Source organism: Myodes glareolus, chromosome 14 (assembly GCF_982192425.1).
Source record: "Myodes glareolus chromosome 14, mMyoGla1.1, whole genome shotgun sequence".
Lineage (NCBI taxonomy): Eukaryota > Metazoa > Chordata > Mammalia > Rodentia > Cricetidae > Myodes > Myodes glareolus.
Window position 1 is genome coordinate 8,935,445 of NC_142039.1, and position 17,308 is coordinate 8,952,752.

Sequence of the window (17,308 nt, forward strand, 5' to 3'; positions counted from 1 at the left end):
CACCTCGCACTGGAAACTTTCATCATTATTATTATTAAACAGGTGCGCCAACCCAGACAATCACCCTGGTCACCGGCTTTATTTTCCCCAACTGTTGGCCTTTGTTGGACTATCTTCCCTGGTTTCTGGGTCGTTTAGACGGAAGATTCAATCTGCAGCACTCAATTTTTGACGCGTTCCCCTCTTACCTTGGTCCAAAGCTTTCTAAGTCAAGTCGCTCCTATCACCTTGGGTTCTAGCTGACATGGGACCGACTTGGAGAGCTTCCAACCTGCCTGAACCTTGAAATCATGTACATTTTGAAGTTGGGGTTTTATGATGGCCCAAAATTGATAGCAAGCAGGGATATTTTTATTGACATGTAGGTGACTAAGGGAACACGAGCTTTAAAAAAAAATTCTGATAATCTTCGGAAGTACTATTTTGATGGCGAGGGTCAGAAAAAAAGGTAATTCCACTCGAGTTTTTACTGAGTGCTTTACTATTCCTTCAAAGGGCTCAATGAGATTTCGGGATGAGTTTTCCACTTGAACATTTAAGAAAACCTGTAAGGTCCCTGGAATGATAAATGATTTCTGGCGGCGTCGTCTTGGTGAAGACGGTTATAGTGAGGTTCTCCGTGTGACAAAGACCTCCAGAAATGACATACTAAGAAAAAGAAACTGATGCAAATAAAGGAAATCCGTTTAAGGAACCAAAAGAAAAAAACGTTTTAAAAATTAACTGCGGAAACAGGAAACACTAGACTGTGTAAACATTTTTCTGAGACTTTCATAATCAAAACTGGTGATCTTGAGATTTGCAGGGCGATTCTCTGGTTCAAGGATTCCACGGGACTGTTTCTCAGGCCATGTTTACTGGCTGGAATGTGTGATAACTTCTCTCTCTTCCTTGTCCCATTTGAATTCACGGGATTCTTTTTTGGAGGAGTTGTTTCAGGAGTCGGGATTTTTTTTTTAGGTCGTTTTGGAAACAGCCACCTGTTGTACTGTTCATTTTATATAGGAAGAGACTTCCTTAAAAGATATATATGTATCTAACTCAAGAGCTTTACATTAGAGTAGGCGGTCTGTGATCCCATTCTTTTAGGTGTCTTAAAGGGATATGCAATTTTTGAGGTGTGTGGTGTTAGAAGATGCAGTGATCTAACATGATGGAAGTCCTGTTATTTTAAAGGTAATTTGATTAAGAACCTTTTTTGTTAGTTTCAATCTCTCATGGAAGCATCATTAGAACTTCTGTCATTCCTGGTGCAATAGGAGGAAAAGGGTATACTAAACCTTTAGAGTACAAAGAGAAAAGCAAAACAACTTCCTTCACCCCAGGATGCTGATTTCTTGGTGTAGAGTGCTTCTGAATCCTATTCCATCTAAACGCTATAGAGTACATAAAAAGATCATACATCTTCATTTCTTGCTGATCGGTGCAAGTAGTGAGTAGTTCATGTGAGTATTTAAGTTCCTGTTATAGGCTTCAGAAGAAAAAAACCTTGTTTTTGATAGGCCCTCACCAACATTACAGTGTAATGAAAGACATCATTGGTAGTTTAATTTCAAACCTTGGGGAAATAGGAAAAGATGAAGGAAAGGTCCTAGCAGTTTGCTCTTGTGTTTTACTTCTTGAGAAACTACCTTCTGAACAGACGCCTATGGAAATGAAGCAATGTGCTTAACTAGTTAAGTCAACCGAAGGGCAACCCTTTTCTACTCTGCAATTAACGGCCGGCAATTTAGGAGGTAAAAAGTACTTGGAAAGTGTTATGCATGTGTAAAAGCAAGATAGATCACTATTTACACAACAGCAGCAGGGCCCCATTTCTCTTTCTACCTTTAAGCTAAGTATCTGTGGGATCAATTTAGGCATTTTCTATAGACCACTTGGTTAACTTTGTATTCTAGGATTCTAGAATACACGGGATAAAAAGTCAAACTTTAAAACCAGCTTTTCATGTATCGTGTACCCTCATTTGGTAAATTACAAACTTAGGAGATTCAACAGATTTCACTTTCTTAAGGTGAAGGTTTTTAAAGTGGTAACTTGGCAAAGGTTTTAAATCTCAATGGTAAGAGCAATAATGACTAGTCATTTAAGAAGCAAACCACGATTCATCTTTCTGTTGTTTTATTAAAAGACAATTTTTGACTGAAATATCTTTTAAGCTTAAGCAATTTTCAAATTGAGTAAGGGTAAAAAGCCTCTTCCCAGATACAATAAATGGAAGTGTTTTCAAGTATGGACACACTGCTGTGTAAGCCTTAAGTGCCTCTGACATTTTTAACAAGCAGTTTCAGAAATAAGTCCATCATAGAGGGCAAGATGTCTTCTGTCCTGGATAATATCATGAAAACCTTGAGAAAAGCCTAGAAAAATGAGTTAAATTCACCAAAAATTGGCAAACATTGGTAACTTTTGCTTCAAAGATTGTAAATAAACAGATACATCTTTCATTGGGCTTTCAAGCAATATACAACAAAGCATTTACCTTAGCAACATCATTTGAAGACAACAATGTTCTCCTTAGGCTTTAGTTCTTGCAATCCACTACAGGTTCCCAAAATGTATGCACATTGTGCTTTTCATAGCAATTTTTTCATAAAAGATCATAGCTATTTTCTAAATGAATATCTTTTATTGAATTTTCCAATTAAAAATGAAATTTAATTTTACATCTATAATTAGAAACAACACACACAATAGGACTGTACAAATTTAGGTCAAAATAAAAATATATGTATTTTGTGGCTTCATAAAACATCATTTACTGAATCTTTAAAGAAAGCAGAAGTAACAGCAGTATATGGAGAAGTAATGACTTAATGGCTATAAGACAAAGCAATAGAATTGTGCTTCTTTCGCAGACTGGAGACAATGAAATGCTTAGCTACAATTTCCCACACAAACATGAAACAATATTCATATAGAATAAACATCCTCACAAAAACTGATAGATGATGAAACACACTAAGTTCGACCAAAGCAAACAGAATTGGTAGGGTCATTCATATTTTAAATTCAACATGTTTACTCTATTTAAAAATACCTGTAGAAACTCATAATAAATTGCTTCTATTTCCAGACAATACAGAAAAGGCAGATTCATTAACTATGAAGACAACTCTTAAATTTGAAATTATTATTATGCCACATACACTAAATCATTGCAGATAAAATGCTTTCCTTCAGCAGTCAGCTTGATGACTTGAAAATCTATTTTAGAATTCCAGTGATAGTAGTATTTAAAAACAATTCTGTTTTAACCAATGGAAAATTAAAACACTACTTCCATTTGCCTTGGTTAAAATTTTTCTTTACTGCAACATTAATTTTTAAAGTATTATTGGAGAAAAGCCAGAACTATGATGATCTGCCATTTGCTTCTAAGTGGAAAAGAATTTGAAACTAGTCATCAGCATTAAAACAAATTCTGTGCTGGTGATAAGTAAGCCTCAACATAGGGTGCACTATGGGTAACTGCAAAGGTCGAACCAGTTTGGAGAATTTTAACAGCTGTGTTTGAATGCATGAAACACAATATTTTTTATAGTATTTATAAATATATCATACAATACTGTTTCCTGTTATGTCATATACCAATATGGCATTGTACAACAAGCATAATGCCATCTGATTCTTACAAAAGCGAATCATTTAAACAAGTCAGTAAAATAAACGGTAGTACCCGCTTTTTAGGCATACAGATTGTAAAACTGAAGTTTCCTTTGATCATTTGCGTAGCAACAGAGAAGTAAAAATCAAACAGGAATTAAAATGGCTAAATATGCAAGAAATTGTTATTCACAGTGACATGGCTACATAGAATGCATTATTCTATGCTTATTCTTTCCATTTGTTGAATTTCAAGATAAAAAGCACTTGTTTTCTACAGGTTCACAAAACAGCATAATAACAAGAACAATCAAAGAGAATGTAATGTAGGCATTAGTTGGGATTAACAAACTATGGCCCAATGTTTCTACTGCAGAACATTTCCAAACCCCAACAATGGCACAGAAACCACTCCACATCTTTTCTAACACAGAAAATCTTGCCTGCCTTCTCAAAACCCAATTCTTTACAGAAAAAAATCTTTCTTTTCCATTAACATCCATATGATGATGTATCACATCTAGTCCATCTCTTATGGCCAAATTTAATGTCACTACAAAAGAAAGCAAACTGGACAACAGTCACATGTATTAGCATCTATAAAGCTGTAATGGATGAAAGTATCTAAATCAGGGGCTGAAAAATCTTTTCCTTAACAGTCTCAGGATTCAACCAGATGAAGTTGCTGATGACCCATTTATTGATGATTTTCGAGGTCTACTGGCAAAGGAAGATTGGTGATTACCACTGGGGCTGTTGCTGGTTCCATTCATGGTACTGGAAATGTGAGGGAACTGTGGGTGAGGAGACTGCACTGGAGTACTGGGGCTGGGCAGACAGGAGGAGGTGGAGGGAATACCTCCTGCTGGGCTGCTGGCCTTGTCACTCCCAGAGTCACTTTCCAGCTCTCCAGCATTGGTCAGTCCATCTCTCTGGTGACTCATCTTCATTCTTTTACAAGTTGGTCGAACTCTGTATTTCAAAGGAAGTGGGCCATTCTACAAAGTTAAAAAGAAAAAGAGCTATCACTCTCAATTGTTTACATGAATTTGGCCAACATGAGCTAAGGCTAGAGAGCTACTTACTCTTCTCCAGGTATAAATATAGGCAATGTCCATTAGTGTATAGTAATCCTTTAAAGGTTCCTCTTCATACATGACATCAATCTAGGGAAGTATATTTCAGGTATTCAGTGACAAAAAGGCAAACTAAATATAATCCAAAATGTTTTTAAAAAGCATCTTTACCAGCTATTTTAAGAGATACCTTAATCTCTGCCACCAAATTTAAGGTTTCTTTGTATTGCTTTTTAAGGTACAGAACCAAAAATTAAAAAATGAAGAATCTACATGAAATGCATGAGGCGGGCACCTGGAAAGTGTTAGGTATATCCATCTTACTCCTGAGAAACTTCCTCAAGTGCATCACGGTCATTGCTGCTGGGCATCGCAAGTATCTTCTATCATTCACCTAGAAGCACATTTACAAAAATTATTTTCTCCCAATTTCCTACCTTCAGATAAAAAGAAAGTTTGAATTGCCTAAATATGATAAAAGGTACTAACATCCACACCCAAAACAATAAAACTCTCAACTAGATATAATTTGAATTTATTATTAAAAATACTAAATCAACAAATTTCCAACACTATTTGGCCATTTAACAGCATCACATGACCCCAGAGTATTGTAAAGGATAACATAAAATGGAGAACAGAAGGCCCATGTGGTTTTGTAATGTGGACATACCTCCTCCTTAGACTTCTCTTTGTTTACCTTCCGATCTGACCTAAGAGACAGAAAATGATTGGTGAGACAAAGTATCTAATAACTGCATGACCATGGAGCACATTTGCGGGAGGACTTACCTGCTCTGATCAAAGAACTCAATGGACAAGCTGATTATCTCATCATCAGTTATAATTCGCTTGTCCTCGTCTGCAACTTCTCCTCTGTCTTCATTAGAGCCATTGGAAGCTATAAAGACATTTTGAAATTTGATTTTTAAAAAAGTGAGTATTTCGTATATAAGAGGATAGAAGGGATAATTTTGAGTAGACACAATAAATTATTCATAAATTTTCCTCCCCAAATAAAATATCTCTTGTCCCACCAAAGTTTACCATCAGCTGAAGGATGAGCTGCATAGAAATCCCTTCTTCTCTTCATTTCATCTGAAGGGCGTGGGAAGGGGAAATACAGAAATTTGGTACAACAGGTAAAACCAATATTTTTTTTTAATTCATTTAATCAAGCTACTCACTTTTGAAAAGTCCTGGAACTAGTTTGTATACAATATCTTGAAGAGTTTTATCTGACCTGAAAAAGAGTAAGAATCAATTAATATGGCAAAACTAGCAATGTTCTTAAATTTTTGGTATTTTTTTGTGTTGTGGTTATTTTACTGATTGTGATACAGTGCAGAAGAACACTGGTAAGGAAGCAGTGAGGGCCCTGTAGTAGTTCTTCACACCCACTGAGTCAAAGAAAGTGGCCTGTCATTTAACTAAGAACACAGAAAGGAATATGGGAACATTGGAAAATTATTCTTGTCCATCATTAAATCAATAAGGCAATGCACAAAACAGGGAAACTAGTTTTAAAGGACAGAAAAGACACCTTAGAACACGGGAATAATACTGAGCTTTGTCTAAACATAGTCTTCATTAGGATGGCAAGAAATTAAAGTCCTATCCCCCAGAAAGCACATTATCAGATTAAGACTCAAAAATAAATTTCCTTCAAAGCAAAACCAGGAATGCCTTCCTACTTGTGAATTATGCAATTCCAGTAACCATTACCACCAAGAAATGTCATCATTTTCCTACCTTATATTCAGTAGTGGTCTAGTTTTGTGAACTTGGACATCACAGATAGGACAATATTTGCTGGTCTCCAAGTAACGCACAATACATGTTTTACAGACTAGAAAGAGGAACACAGAAAATTTTTTTTGTAAGTGTGGAAGGTAAAGGTTCAAGCATTAATAGTATCAGAACTGAAAATTCAAGGATGGGAAATGACAAAGGTATTTCTCAAAGTAAAAAAGTGAAACCATGAATACTACATACTGCCTAACTGTAACAAAACCAGCAACAAATCACTACATGTAAGAGAAAGAAAACCCCACCGTGTGCTAACATTTCCAAGGAATGTGGGAATGTTGCTAGTTTATTATCCAGAATGGGCTGTGAACTATACAGCCATAAGAAGGCTTCCGTGTACTTACAGGAATGTAGACATTCTATTATAGTAGTGGCATCAATGAAGTACCCTCCACAAAGTACACACATTAGGTGGGGATTTAGCTCAGTGATCTTGATTCTGGTTGTTCGATGCATTTCTGCTTGATAAAAGATCCTGCAAAACACAAAAATATTGACTATAATTCAAAGAAAGAGACTCAAGATGATCTCCACAATTCTTAAGTAATTGTATACCCTAAAACGCTGGGTAGTTCATAAAATTTGTTTAACACTGTACAGCTGGACTCTCCAAACGTTTTCCACAGAAGGAATTTACTAATGAGATCGGAATAACCTCCACCGAAATGGTGTAAAAGGACCCAACTAAATTTACTTGTGGCCTCTCAGGTCATTCCTGGAGCGAGATGAAAAGGTCTGGGCTGGGGGCTGGGAGCTGGGTGGATTCAAGTCTCTTTCTTCCATCTGTCCTCCAACTCCTCAAACACCATGCGACTCTTCAGACACCATGCAGTCCCCGCAGATATTTACAAGTCACTAGGGCTTAATCTAAATCTCCGAATTTACTGTGGAATTTTCTGCAGGTCCTCCAGTCAAAAACTTCGGGATTCTTCAGATGGCTCAAACAACCAGAACCTGGCAGGGCTCAGGCCCCACAAAGAGAAAGCACTCGGTGCTGCCTCCTGCACCCCTGGCATTTCCGGACTGGGTGCCGAGAACAGAAGCACCTCGTGGGCCTCTCCTGAGGCCTGGGCGCAGCGGACACCAGCGGGATGTGAGGGGCGGATCCCGAGGTGCCCCGGGCTAGGTCTTGCTCCGGATTCGGAACTCGCCTCTGTTGGGGTTTCCATAGCAACTTACACTTACACTTGGCATCCGGCCACCGCTGCAACTCTGCGAGGAGCTGGCCAAGCCAAGCCTCTGCGGGCGTGCGGGGTGGCGGGGTGCGGGGGAGGGGCGGGGCTGGGTCGTAGGGTGCGGATCTTCGGGTGACCACCACCTTAGTCCCAGCCCCAAAGAGAGTGCACCGGTCATTGCAGACACTCTTCCATATCCATTGGGAGGGAAGAGCTACTTTATCTTGCCGATTTTTTTTTCCCTGCCTGTCCTGTTAGCAATCACTTCGTCAGAAATTTCACTTAGAGATCTTTTGAGAATTGCCAACTGTGCACTTAGCTCCAACCCGACAAGACTCGAGTTGCAGAGACGTTTATTGAACTGAACCTCTAAGGCTCCCTTCTCTAATAAGTCCTCCAGTAGATCAGATGAGCCATGCAAAGTTTTTGGAAGGGCTAAATCCTGAAATCCGTTTTACAAGAAGAGGAGGGACAAACCTCCGTTTGAATAAACTACCCTGGAGGCAAGAAAAAGTACTTTAGTGGGTAGGATAGTGACAACATGTAAAAAAGCCATGTGACCAGCCCATTCCCAAAGCTAAACGCAGGGTAAAGATTGGAAGGGAAAAACAAATGCTATTTTCTCACCTAACTTCCATACAATACTCACAAGATGAAATGGTAATCCCAACAGATACATTTTAGAAAACTCACAGTTGAGAACTGTCAGCAACGTCATAGCAGAAAGTAATCAGGGAAGTCAATTACCCAGTGTACTGCTGTGGGATGTAGCTCCAATTACTACCCTTTCATTCACTGCAGACTTCTAGCCAAGGTTGACCTTTCTACACTGACTGAAATACAGCCTCAAAGCTGTCTGTATTGGAAATCTAGCAACTTGCATAATTTGTAGGAAAATGGAATGGGGCTTTAATTTTAAGGGAATTTTAATACAGTTGAGGAAAATAGCCTACCCCAGTGGCTGGAACTAACAAGAGTCCTAAAAGATGGCCCAAACACAAAGCAAGCTTCTCTATGGAGGTGGCTCGGTGGCAGTCAGTGACTTCAACCAGAGAGCAACTTTATTACTTGTTTAGAATACTGTCAACAAATAGCACGGATCTAAGTAGTAGAGAAGGTGTGGGTGGAATCATATCTCTAAACAGAGGCAAGATCCAAATGCTTGGTGATTAAAGATCCCCTGCCTACTGCTCAAAGGACATTCTCCTGGTGAGACCACAGGGGCTTTCCTAGAAAGATGGCCAGCGAGGCTGATACTCTGCCTAGGCAAGAAAGCACATCCTACAAAGCAGGCATCATAGGTTCACCATGTTACACAAGGCACATTCTATTACCTAAGTACAAATACACTCAAAGAACACTCGAGCCTCAATAGAAGGTGATCACTAATTACCTTGGAACATTTCAGGCACACGAACTTGACTAAAGGTTCTCAAATTCACCTTAAATTGGAATTCATGCAACTCTCTTACCTCAGTTGAAAATAATCTGGCCCCTTTTCCTATAACCATTCACAGTACTTATCAATTATCACTTTGCTATTGATACAAACCTCAATTCTTCACCATTTTTATCTTACTGGATAGTACTGACTTTCTGGAATGCTTGGTAAAAACTTAAGAAACAATCTCTTGCACCAGAGAAACTGCCTGTAAGCCAGTAAAAATACAACAAGCATACAACGCTGAAAATACTCAATAGTTAAAACATGCCTTTATAGCTTACTCAGTAGGAGCTGTCAGTTTTTAGTTGGAGGCCTAACACCAGTAAGGTCAAAATGACGGAAAACAGAAGCAAGCTCTTATGGTAACAATCAGTTTGATGACTGCAACCTAAGAAATGCAAATGAACTCCATAATCCCTTTGGGGGCTCACTGCTCAAATGCCAGGAGGGGAAAGTTGGAGGTGACGACTCACGAGAGAACTTTGCCTATTAGGATACTTAACATACATCCAAGAACTCAGAGATGGAGCTTTAATGGACTTATCAAATACATCTAAATGCTTACTTGGCTTACAAAAGTTTGTATGTGACCATATTTGAGTGTCTACACATGCATACACAATCTTTTATGTAGATTTAAAGTTATTATTACAAGAGTATGATTTGCCCTGGTAGGTAATTTCAAATACTGCACTTTAGTAGGAGATATATGGTAATGAACTGGTATATATATATATATATATATATATATATATATATATATATGAAAAAATCAACCTCTGAGAAATTCTGTCACTCGTCTATTTAAGACTCAATGTTACTACATAGTCTCACAACTTGGTTACACACATGGCGTCAACAATTTACATCCTTTAGTATCAAGTCTTTACTACGTTTTACAATGCGTTTCCAAAGGTTGGGGGGTGTCTCCTATAAAAATGGGTTGAGCTAACATCATACATCTGCATTTGGGTAAATATGCCCGAAATTTTGCCTACTTTAAGGGAAGGGGTTAACAGTCAATTCTCTTTCAGATATTGAACCGTGACCACTAAGCCCACTAAATCCTTTTATTGCAATTGGGAATGATCAAAGTCTCTCTCCTTGTTTATTTCCAATTATTAACTGTAAAGCTCTGGGGAAAAGATCACGCTCCAGTGCTGTCAAGTCCAAATGACTACGTAAACATAAGCAATCAATGCGTTAGTACTCCTTCCCCAAAGCATCCCCTTACTACATGACCTATGCTGACATTTAGTAAAATCTATAAAACACAGTGGACCTAAGCCACGAGTCTCTGCGCATCCCACAGAACAGGGCAAAGTTGTAGTGTCTTCGAAGGAAAAGAAGAAAAAAGGGGGGAAAGAAGTGGACAGAGAAAGGAAGCCTTCCGCGAGGCTAACGACCAGTCGCCTTCTTCACGCCAAAACAAAGCTCTAAATTTGAAATGCCCACCTCCTGGAGAGCTCGCCCCAAGTACGTATGGTACCCCTGTCCAAGACTCCCAACAAATAACACCTTGAAAACTTTACCCTTTCCAACACAAATGCACAAGACCTTGGAAACAACTGGGAACCGCCATCTTACCAGCCATCCAATTTCACACAAGTGTCCCTCCAACTTAAGTTAATAACATTTTTGTCCGGGCTCTCCCCAGCCTAACACCCACCTCGTCGGGATCGCTGCCCCCCACAGTACCCATCCCTATAAAATGGGGGCGTTCCCTGGAGGTTCAAAGACCTCCAGAGCCCTTTCTTCGGGTGAGGAGGGAAGACACTGGACCCAGGCAGCGCCCGATCTCAGGATCCCGTCCCCATTTCAGCAAAGTCTACCTCTCAACAAAGGGCGCAGCGGCCGCGGGAGCCGCGCAGGCTGAAGACACAAGTGCCGCTCTCTGGGACCATGTGCGGCGTGAGGGTGCCGGGGGGCGCTCGGGGGAGCGGGGAACTAAAACGTGGGGCGGCGCGGCGCGGCCGGGCGCGGGCGGCGGCTGGAGCGACTGGAGCGCGGCCGGGCGGCGCTGGTGCGGGCTGCGGGGCGTCCGGCGCCGCGGGAGGTGGCGGGCGCGCGGGCGCGGGCGCGGGGCGCGGGCCGGTTGCCCACGCTGTCAGCTCCGCCGCCCCCCCCCATACCGCCCCGACCCCCACCAGTCCCCGGCCACGGCCCGCCGGCGCCTCGCCTCCTACGTACCCGGAAAGAGCGGCCGGCGCGAGGCTATCGGAGCGGGCGGAAAAGACAATGAAAGTTAAAAGTCGTTCAGCAGAAAATGAATGCGAGCCAAGCGGCCATCTTGGAGCGAGCTGCCGCCGCCGCTGTCAATGGGCACCGAGCGCGGCCGAGAGCAGCCGCGGCCGCCGCGCTCGGCTCATGCCGCTCCTCCGCCGGCCTCCTGCTTGCGCGCTGCGGCCTCCTCCTCCCGCGCGGCCTCCTCCGCCTCCGCGCGGCCTCCGCCGCCGCCTCCTCGGGGCCTCTCCTCCTCCTCGGCGCAGCCGCCGCCTCCCGGCCGCGCTCGGGGGAGGGCGCGCGGAGGGGCCGAGCCGTATTATTCTGCGGGGCTGGGAGGTGTTGCTAAGCCGGCGCGGGGCTCCCTCGCCAACCTCCCCATTGTCTCGCCCGCTCTCTGCCTTTAATACTACGATTATTATTTCAGACTCGCGTGGGGGAGGCGGGCGGGCTGGGGGCGCCGAGTGTGCGTGCGGGCGGGGAGGCGGGGGAGGGGAGGAAGGATGAGGAGGGGGAGGGGAGGGTGGAAAAAAATGCACCGCTGAAGGCAGAGTGGAAACTGACACCGGCTCCAAAATGGCTCGGAGTCCGCCCGCCCCCTCCCCCCGCCCCCCGCCGGGTCACGTGCTCCCCTCATTCCTTAAGGGCGGCCTGGGAATTAGTGTCGGTGTAGTCGGGCCCGTGGCCGCCCCCTCCCCTGCGCGCCGCGCGCCCAGCCCCCTCCCCTTGCTGCGCGCCGCGGCCGCGACGGCGGCATTTCTCCACAGCGCCACACGCCGCCCTCTCCTCTCGGCGCGGCCCGCTCGGCCCCGCACGCCGCCCCGCCCCGCCCCCACCGTGTCTCCCGCTCGCGGCGCACACGTCCGCGGGGCCCGCCGCCGGGGGCGCCCGGCCGCTGCCCCAGCTCGGCCCCGCCGAACCTGCGCTGTTTCAGGCCCGCGGAAACAACAGCGGCCGCCCCGCCCGCTGGTGGCCGGGGAGAGGCGCGCGCGGGGAGCGGCCGGGCTGGCTCCGCGCGCAGGGTCGGGCGGGCCGAGAGCAGGTAACGGGCCGCCCCGGCTGCCAGCGCAGCTCCCCGCACACCTTTCCCGCGGCGTCTAACCCGGGGAAGGCGGGCGTCCCGAGGCTGCGCCAGTCGGAGCTGCTTCGCACACACAGTCGTCACTCGCACACAAACTCCAGACAGAATACCGCCCTTCGGTGGGAACGCCACTTTATTTATTCAGGGACCGATACTTTGATAGAGCTTGTAAGCGCTCAGAAAGGAATGCAAGTTAATACTGAAAATTCAGATGCTTAAGAGTTTCTCTCTTAACCATTTCACATGTGTAAAAAAGTGTCAAAAATTGATGGGTGTCGTAACTTCGAAAGGGCACTCTTTTTCTCCTGAAAATGACATCCAGCTCCCACGGTCCTGCAGGAGACAAGGCGCGGCTGGTTTTCCTCTGGGCTCCTGAGGTCCCAAGTTACAGCTGAGTTGCTCTTTCCAGGCTTTTTGAAGCATCCTTAAGTTTTCCCACCAAGTCCTAAAAGATGTACACTCATGTCACAATTTTGGGATACAAGTAAGGAAGCACCCAACTTGCAGACAGCGGCAAGAAGAAAAGTCGGAAGGACACCTAACGAGTCTTTACAGCGGAGCTTAACCGCTGGCAAATCAGAAGAAGCGCTTTTCTTTCCCCACAGGACCTTGTCTTCGAATCTGCTATTCAAGTTCTAATTAAAAGAGAATTTCTCACAAAATTTTTGCAGCCAGAGAATATCTAAGTCATGTCTCAATTTCTCTAAGAAAGGTTCTGATTCACACACATTTTCTAACCTTTTAAAATTTCGCTAATATTTACAATAAAATGACTGCAGATGTCTCTGGAATATTCAATTTCATCAAATTTTCAGGGATGATCTTCACTTTATTTAACTGGTAAGAAAGAAATTCGTTGTCATATCCATCTGTCAACGAAAATTCAATTTCTTCAGTTTTACATTAACAATATAAACAGTTTTAAGAACTTGTGTGACTTTCCCTTTATAGAGTAATTTAAAACTACAACTTTCAAAATTCAACTTTGGGAAATTAATTTGTGAAAGGCATTTTAAACCCTTGTTCTTACTTTTGCTCAGTTTTGCTGAATCAGACACATGACAAATTGAAGGAAAGTATACTGAGAAGTCTGTTTTAATTAGAGAAAACAGCAAATACATGCTATTGGAAATATTACTATCATACTTTCAAAAAATACTTTTTTAAAAATACTTTAAAAAAATCTGTTAAATTTCTGCTTTCCATTCTCCCTTTGTCATTAAACCCTGAACCAACCTTCATTATCTGATGATAGGTGGATTACAGTTCTCAAACAGGAAAAAGCATATTCAGAGACCCTGATAGTGTACCTGTAATTGTTCCATGCTGCAACTAAAGCTAATCTCTGGGTGGGACTGGGAGTCACTGTTCTATGGAAGAAAAAAATGCTGTTTATTTGAAGGAAATGAAAACTTTTGTTGCACATGGAATTTGTAGACAAGGATCTGTACATACCTCTACATTTAAGGTCACCAAATATCCAGGTCGATACATCTTATGAAGTTGATTAGTCTAAAACAACAGAAAACACCCGTATTTAACCTAAAAAAAAAAAAAAGTTCCCTTTATCCCTCTACAGAGAGTTTGTTAAACTTTACCTTTATCTGATATTCCAAGCGCCAGGAAACATCAGTTATATGAGGGAGAGCTCTGCCTATACTGAAAGACAATGGTAATTTTATAGTGTCTACAGAAAACCTTTCAGTATCTACTAAACCACGTCTTCTCTCCTCAACCCACTTCATCCCACTCTGAACTTAAAAGTTCTGCTCAACTTCGTCTTCAGATTCAAAAGAGTAAAAGCACCTAAGGTTATATCAAGCTCTATCTTTAAAAACATTAGTCTGACTTCAACTGGTCCACATGCCCTTTGGCCCTTTTATTTTGGGTCAGGATCCCAGGTTTTTTGGCCCTGTTTTGTTTCACACCAGCATGCTCCATTCATTACCCACAAGTGAAAAGTGCCCCAGCTTGTCACCTAATACAGTACCTACCTTCCCAGCAGGGTTTCAAGAGAATTCTTATTATTCTGGGGAAGGGGAAAAAAAGAAAGAAAACACGTTTTTGCAAACAAGAGCAGAGCAAAGGGGACTAATTGCTAATTTAAAAGTTTAAAGTACGTAACCTGATATTCCGTACAAAATATTTCTATCCGATCCTGGTCAAATTTACAGTCTTCTAGGTAAGTGCTGGGTTGGGGGGGGAGGGGGAAACCAAGGTTTTAGTCTCTGTCTTTAAAAACTGATTGACGTTACAATCGCAAAGATACCACTTTCAAAGTAAATGGGCATTTAGATAAAGCCTGTACCTTAGAGTGGATTTGTCAACTCGGTGCTTTCCTGCCTCCAGTATGTAAGTTGCAGCAGCTGCATGGCAATGCTTTAAAACCACGGGGTCGATGTGTTTCAAGCCTGGGTGATCTAAAATAAATTAACTGCTAATGATTACAAATTCTTTAGACCCCTGTTCCTAAGAGGGATTATTTTGGTTTGGGTAAAGCTTCCTTTGAAGAAAGATAACAAAAATTCAACCGTAAATGAATGGGATGAACAAGGTCAGGTGCACAACAATAAACAGAATACATCAATAATGTGCTGTCAATCTCTTTTCATCACCTTTTATTTTTATCCCAATATTTTAAAAAATACCAGGCCTCAAAGAAAAAGGACAGTGGTTGCTGGATGGACTGAAAGTAAAGGTAGTTTACATAATGTAAATTTCAAAATGAACGATTTTCAAAAAAATGACATTTTAAGAGTAATTGGTTCCGTGAACATAAATACACCAAAAAAGCTTGACAGGAAAGTAGCATACATTAGAATGTACAACAGAAATTTCAAAATCGCACTATTTCTCTCTCTCTCTCTCTCTCTCTCTCTCTCTCTCTCTCTCTCTCTCTCTCCCACACACACACACACACACACACACACACACACACACACACCCCTCTCCGAGATTAACCCAGGTGGTGGTTACTATTTTTTGCTTGAAGAACAGCTTCCACTTTCATACTTTTTGTCCAAGTGTCGAGTATGAAACCGGGGGTGGGGGGGCGGGGGACAGACACAACAGATCTGAATTGTGTTGATACATTTAAGGAAATAACCTAGAAGTGATTTGTCTTAAAGTACGCTCTTATCCATGACAACGGCATTATGCGATCAGACAGACATTTAAAACTGTCTCTCTTCCTGGTAACCGCTGCAGAACAAAAAAACATTATGCGCCCTACTTGAAGGTTCTGGGAGAAAAACCTGGATTTAACACACAACTTCAGTGTTGCAGTGATCGCAGGATCCGGAGGTGTTCTCTAGGTGGAAAATGTCAATGCTGTTTGACCCAGCCGAAACAGACCCTTTTCAACCCCCTCTAGTCCAGCCGAGGGAGCCTGAATCACAGGACCTCCACAGTTGAAGTCCAAGTGTCAAAACAGCCGCAGCTCCGAGAAGGCTGAAAACCCCACACATTTAGGCCACAAACAAGACTTGAAGGCGGTTTTACAAAGGAACAAAGAGACTGGCAGGAAAACCAGGCCAGGAGCGTGGAGCCGGCCGCCTGCAGGTGACCTGCAGGGGCAAAAGGGCTCTCAGGGCCCGCTTGGGTCCCCACACTCGGGCCGAGTGCCGGGCGAAGCCCGGGGACTTGCCGGGGCCGGGGCTGTGCCCACGGCGCCGGGCTGGCGGCTCTGCCGGGCGCCCCTCCGCCCAGGCCACGGCGGCGGGCGAGCCGCTTACCTAGCGCGGCCTCGTCCGCCCGGGCGTCCAGCAGGCTCTGGAAAGCCGCCCGGAGGAGAAGCGCGAAGGCGTTGGAGTCAAAGGAGCCGGGATCCGCCAGCGTCTGGAAGCCTCTCTGCACATACTCGGAGAGCTCCATTGTGAGCGCGCCGTGACCTTCGACATGCGCACCACGTGACTCGCGACGCGCGCCCAGCTGATCGGTCGCGCGCGCTCGCGGCCGGGCGACTCGGGGAGGTTCGGCGACGGCTCGGGACGGTTCGGGGAGGTTCGGGAGGCGGCTCGGGGAGGTTCGGGAGGGTTCGGGCCAAGCTCGGGCGGCGCCTGGGCCTATCGGCCTCGACTACTCTGCGGGCCTTGCCCCGGGCGCCCTGGCCTTTCCTACTCTGTTGGAGCCGCTGGCCTCGGCCTCGGCCTCGGCGACCGAGGACGCCCATTGGACGCGCTTGGCGCTCACCTGGAACCGCACCCGCTCTGTCCCCAAGGGGCCCGGAGCTGGGTGGCGCTGGAATCCACCACCGCCACCGCGGCCAGAAGCGGGGACAGCGGGAGACTACGTGCCTGTGTTACTCGCCAACCTAACCCGCAGCGCTGCCCTTTTGTGGGGCTGTAGACAGCTAAATATACCAATTTTACCTCGTCTTTGTCATTTCAGAAATATGGCAATAGATTCCTGTGTTATGTGCACGGAGACACAGGCATAAAGAGCGGGTGTGAGCGCGGCGTACTTAACAATTGACAGATTAATAAATTATTCATGAACATATTTGACAGGATTATTAAAATTTTTATATGCTACTTCATATAAATATCTTTCAAACGCACTCTGTCATATAAATTCTGTGCTCCTAAACTTATTACGTCCGTGGCTTTAATTACTCAGTAGAGTCTTCATAATATACATGAGATAGTTATCTTAGTAAAGTACGGTTAGGAACGGCAAGATCTTCAGCAGAAATGAATTACCTTTTCAGATACCCATAACTTCAAAGACAAATCCTGTATAAAGTTTAACTCCCCTCCACCCCCCACCCCTTTTTTTTTAAACTACGAAGTTGGCTTAGGAGAACAAGAATAGTTCTTTGTAAAGAAAACCACGAAGTAAAAATACATTAGGCTTTTCTTTTTTTTATCAAGAGAGTTTTAAAACTTAAAAAAAA

General features: G+C 43.7%; 2 protein-coding genes across 3 annotated transcripts; both read right to left on the minus strand.

Annotated features, from left to right (window-relative positions):
- Positions 1–2,104: 2,104 nt before the first annotated feature.
- Bmi1 (BMI1 proto-oncogene, polycomb ring finger) lies at positions 2,105–11,792 on the minus strand. The gene is made up of 10 exons (XM_085699025.2): positions 11,301–11,792; positions 6,836–6,966; positions 6,435–6,531; positions 5,870–5,925; positions 5,730–5,780; positions 5,475–5,583; positions 5,356–5,395; positions 4,978–5,076; positions 4,692–4,772; positions 2,105–4,604 (listed from the first exon to the last, which is right to left on the minus strand). The coding sequence occupies exons 2-10, from the start codon at positions 6,945–6,947 to the stop codon at positions 4,275–4,277; spliced, it is 975 nt and encodes a 324-aa protein (XP_085555151.1). The 5' UTR covers positions 6,948–6,966; positions 11,301–11,792; the 3' UTR covers positions 2,105–4,274.
- A 737-nt stretch (positions 11,793–12,529) lies between these two features.
- Positions 12,530–16,333, minus strand: Commd3 (COMM domain containing 3). Of its 2 annotated transcripts, XM_085699026.2 has the most exons (8): positions 16,149–16,330; positions 14,723–14,834; positions 14,540–14,603; positions 14,409–14,443; positions 14,013–14,073; positions 13,870–13,926; positions 13,725–13,784; positions 12,530–12,859 (listed from the first exon to the last, which is right to left on the minus strand). In XM_085699026.2, exons 1-8 carry the CDS (start codon positions 16,285–16,287, stop codon positions 12,800–12,802), a joined length of 588 nt encoding a protein of 195 aa, XP_085555152.1. In that variant the 5' UTR covers positions 16,288–16,330; the 3' UTR covers positions 12,530–12,799. The 2 variants fall into 2 exon arrangements, with proteins under 2 accessions (XP_085555152.1, XP_085555153.1); XM_085699027.2 differs by lacking the exons at positions 14,013–14,073; positions 14,409–14,443 and having other exon boundaries at positions 16,149–16,333.
- Between the last annotated feature and the right edge of the window lie 975 nt (positions 16,334–17,308).

Excerpts from the sequence above, each read along its gene's own strand:
- Bmi1 (XM_085699025.2), bottom strand. The coding sequence starts at position 6,947 with ATGCATCGAACAACCAGAATCAAGATCACTGAGCTAAATCCCCACCTA. Across the intron at positions 6,532-6,835 it reads AATAGAATGTCTACATTCCT|TCTGTAAAACATGTATTGTG; the intron begins GTAAGTACACGG and ends TCCTCTTTCTAG. Across the intron at positions 4,773-4,977 it reads ATATACCTAACACTTTCCAG|ATTGATGTCATGTATGAAGA; the intron begins GTGCCCGCCTCA and ends ATACTTCCCTAG.
- Commd3 (XM_085699026.2), bottom strand. The coding sequence starts at position 16,287 with ATGGAGCTCTCCGAGTATGTGCAGAGAGGCTTCCAGACGCTGGCGGAT. Across the intron at positions 14,444-14,539 it reads TATTTTGTACGGAATATCAG|AATAATAAGAATTCTCTTGA; the intron begins GTTACGTACTTT and ends CCCCTTCCCCAG. Across the intron at positions 12,860-13,724 it reads GCAGCATGGAACAATTACAG|GACTTGGTGGGAAAACTTAA; the intron begins GTACACTATCAG and ends TACATCTTTTAG.